The following is a 2,127-nucleotide window of genomic DNA, read 5'->3' as shown; positions in this document are numbered from 1 at the left end:
GTCTCTCACCCTTGTTGGCTCTCAGGTTGATCCTGCAGCGTTCTGCTCCGACGGCGTTGTTCACCTCACACAGGTAGACGCCGGCGGAGCTTTGAGAGTGGTTCCTGATCCTCAGCTCTCCGCTCACACTGACTGAGGAAACCAGCAAAAGAACAACACTTTATTTAAAACATTCCATTATTACAACCATCTTCACTTTCATTTTCATTTCATTCTACAAAATATTCAACTGAATCAATAAATAAAGCTGTAAAACTGTTGTTGTGTTAGATGTAGTTTTATTATTTTGAGAGTGACAAGTAAAGAGCAGAGGTGTATAAAGTACTTAAATAAGTAAAAGTAAAAATGTCTTAACWGAAAGTGACTGAGAAAAATGAATTTCACAGCTGAGAAAAGTACTAATTGTTTTAGCACACAAAGAGGAAGAATTCTCTTCTTGGTTCCTTTGTTTTAGTTGGGTGAAAACAATGGAGGTAGATATTCTGGAAAACATRATTTAGCTCTGAGGAAACAACAGTTCTGTCTGTAAGAACTCAATAAAACCTGAGTCATAATAAAGAATGACTGAGCTGCTGTCTGCCTGAAAACAAAAAGAAACTGTTTTCTGTAAAAATGACTAAAACTGTCCAGTCTGTCTTAAATAAAAAATAAATTCAATTCAATTCAGTTCAATTAAAAAACTCCATTCCTTTCTTTAAAACAAATTATATGCACAGTAAAAAAAATACAATGAAGTACTTCACATTTCTTCAATAATTCCACTTTTATCATTCTCTTGTACATTGATCTGGCATTTTTAACATCATTTTCCAGATTATTCCATAATCTCACTCCTTGGATTGAGGTAAACCGTTCTTTCAAACTGGTTCTAAATTTAAGTTTCATGAACATCTTTATCCCCTTAAGGTTATTAAATGAAAAAAAAAAAGAAAATACAAGTAAAGTGTCTTGTGTAAATATAATTTATAACCAAAAAAAAAACTTCTCCACAATTTAGCACCATTAATACAGACTGGTTGCTCAGTAAATCAATCGTATCAGCTTTACAATGACTGCACAAAATGTGGTACAATTAACTTTAAATTAAAAAAAATTAAACAAATGTTTTTATTTTCAATGAGACACAGTAAAAGAACAGTGGTAAAACAGATCACTGGTACGTAAACAAAAACATAAGTCCAGTTTTATTACATTAACTCGACTTGCTTTAGTGGAACCAGTTGACTAAATATGGGTAAATAAATTCAACTCTTCATTTTTAGAGTGCAGAAACAACTCCTTTCATGATGAGTTCAGGTCATATTAAATTTGTAACGTGTAACCAGGTGTTAAATTTTAACGTACAAAGGTAAAAACTTTTAGGTTTTTGAATGTAACGAAGAAAACAATGTTACGATTTAAAAATATGAAACTGGTAAAATTACAGATTCTCAACAAAATTACTCAATTACCAAGACTGTTGTTACTGGTTTTAAGGCTGTCATTATTGATTTTAAGGCTGTTCATATTGATTTTAAGGCTGTTCTTACTGATTTTAAGGCTGTTCTTATTGATTTTAAGGCTGTTCTTACAGATTTTAAGGCTGTTCTTACTGATTTTAAGGCTGTTCTTATTGAATTTAAGGCTGTTCTTATTGATTTTAAGGCTGTTCTTACAGATTTTAAGGCTGTTCTTATTGATTTTAAGGCTGTTCTTACTGATTTTGAGGCTGTTATTACTGATTTTAAGGGTGTTCTTACTGATTTTAAGGCTGCTATTACTGATTTTAAGACTGTTCTTACTGATTTTAAGGCTGTTCTTACTGATTTTAAGACTGTTCTTACTGATTTTAAGGCTGTTCTTACTGTTTTTAAGGCTGTTCTTACTGATTTTAAGGCTGCTATTACTGATTTTAAGACTGTTCTTACTGATTTTAAGGCTGTTCTTACTGATTTTAAGACTGTTCTTACTGATTTTAAGACTGTTCTTTCTGATTTTAAGGCTGTTATTACTGATTTTAAGGCTGCTATTACTGATTTTAAGGCTGTTCTTACTGATTTTAAGGCTGTTATTACTGATTTTAAGGGTGTTCTTACTGATTTTAAGGGTGTTCTTACTGATTTTAAGACTGTTCTTACTGATTTTAAG

At 31.6% G+C, this 2,127-nt stretch overlaps 1 protein-coding gene across 1 annotated transcript in view; it reads right to left on the bottom strand.

Moving 5' to 3' along the window:
- vsig8a (V-set and immunoglobulin domain containing 8a) overlaps positions 1 to 2,127 on the bottom strand; it is a 28,948-nt gene that overhangs the window by 20,194 nt on the left and 6,627 nt on the right. The window contains exon 4 of the mRNA XM_014002375.1: positions 10 to 158. Within this exon, the coding sequence (XP_013857829.1) occupies positions 10 to 158 (149 nt within the window). The remainder of the gene's footprint in view (positions 1 to 9; positions 159 to 2,127) is intronic.

Source organism: Austrofundulus limnaeus, unplaced genomic scaffold (genome assembly GCF_001266775.1).
Source record: "Austrofundulus limnaeus strain Quisiro unplaced genomic scaffold, Austrofundulus_limnaeus-1.0 Scaffold13, whole genome shotgun sequence".
Taxonomy (NCBI): domain Eukaryota; kingdom Metazoa; phylum Chordata; class Actinopteri; order Cyprinodontiformes; family Rivulidae; genus Austrofundulus; species Austrofundulus limnaeus.
The sequence above is the reverse complement of the archived record's forward strand: the minus strand, read 5'-3'. Positions and strand labels throughout refer to the sequence as shown.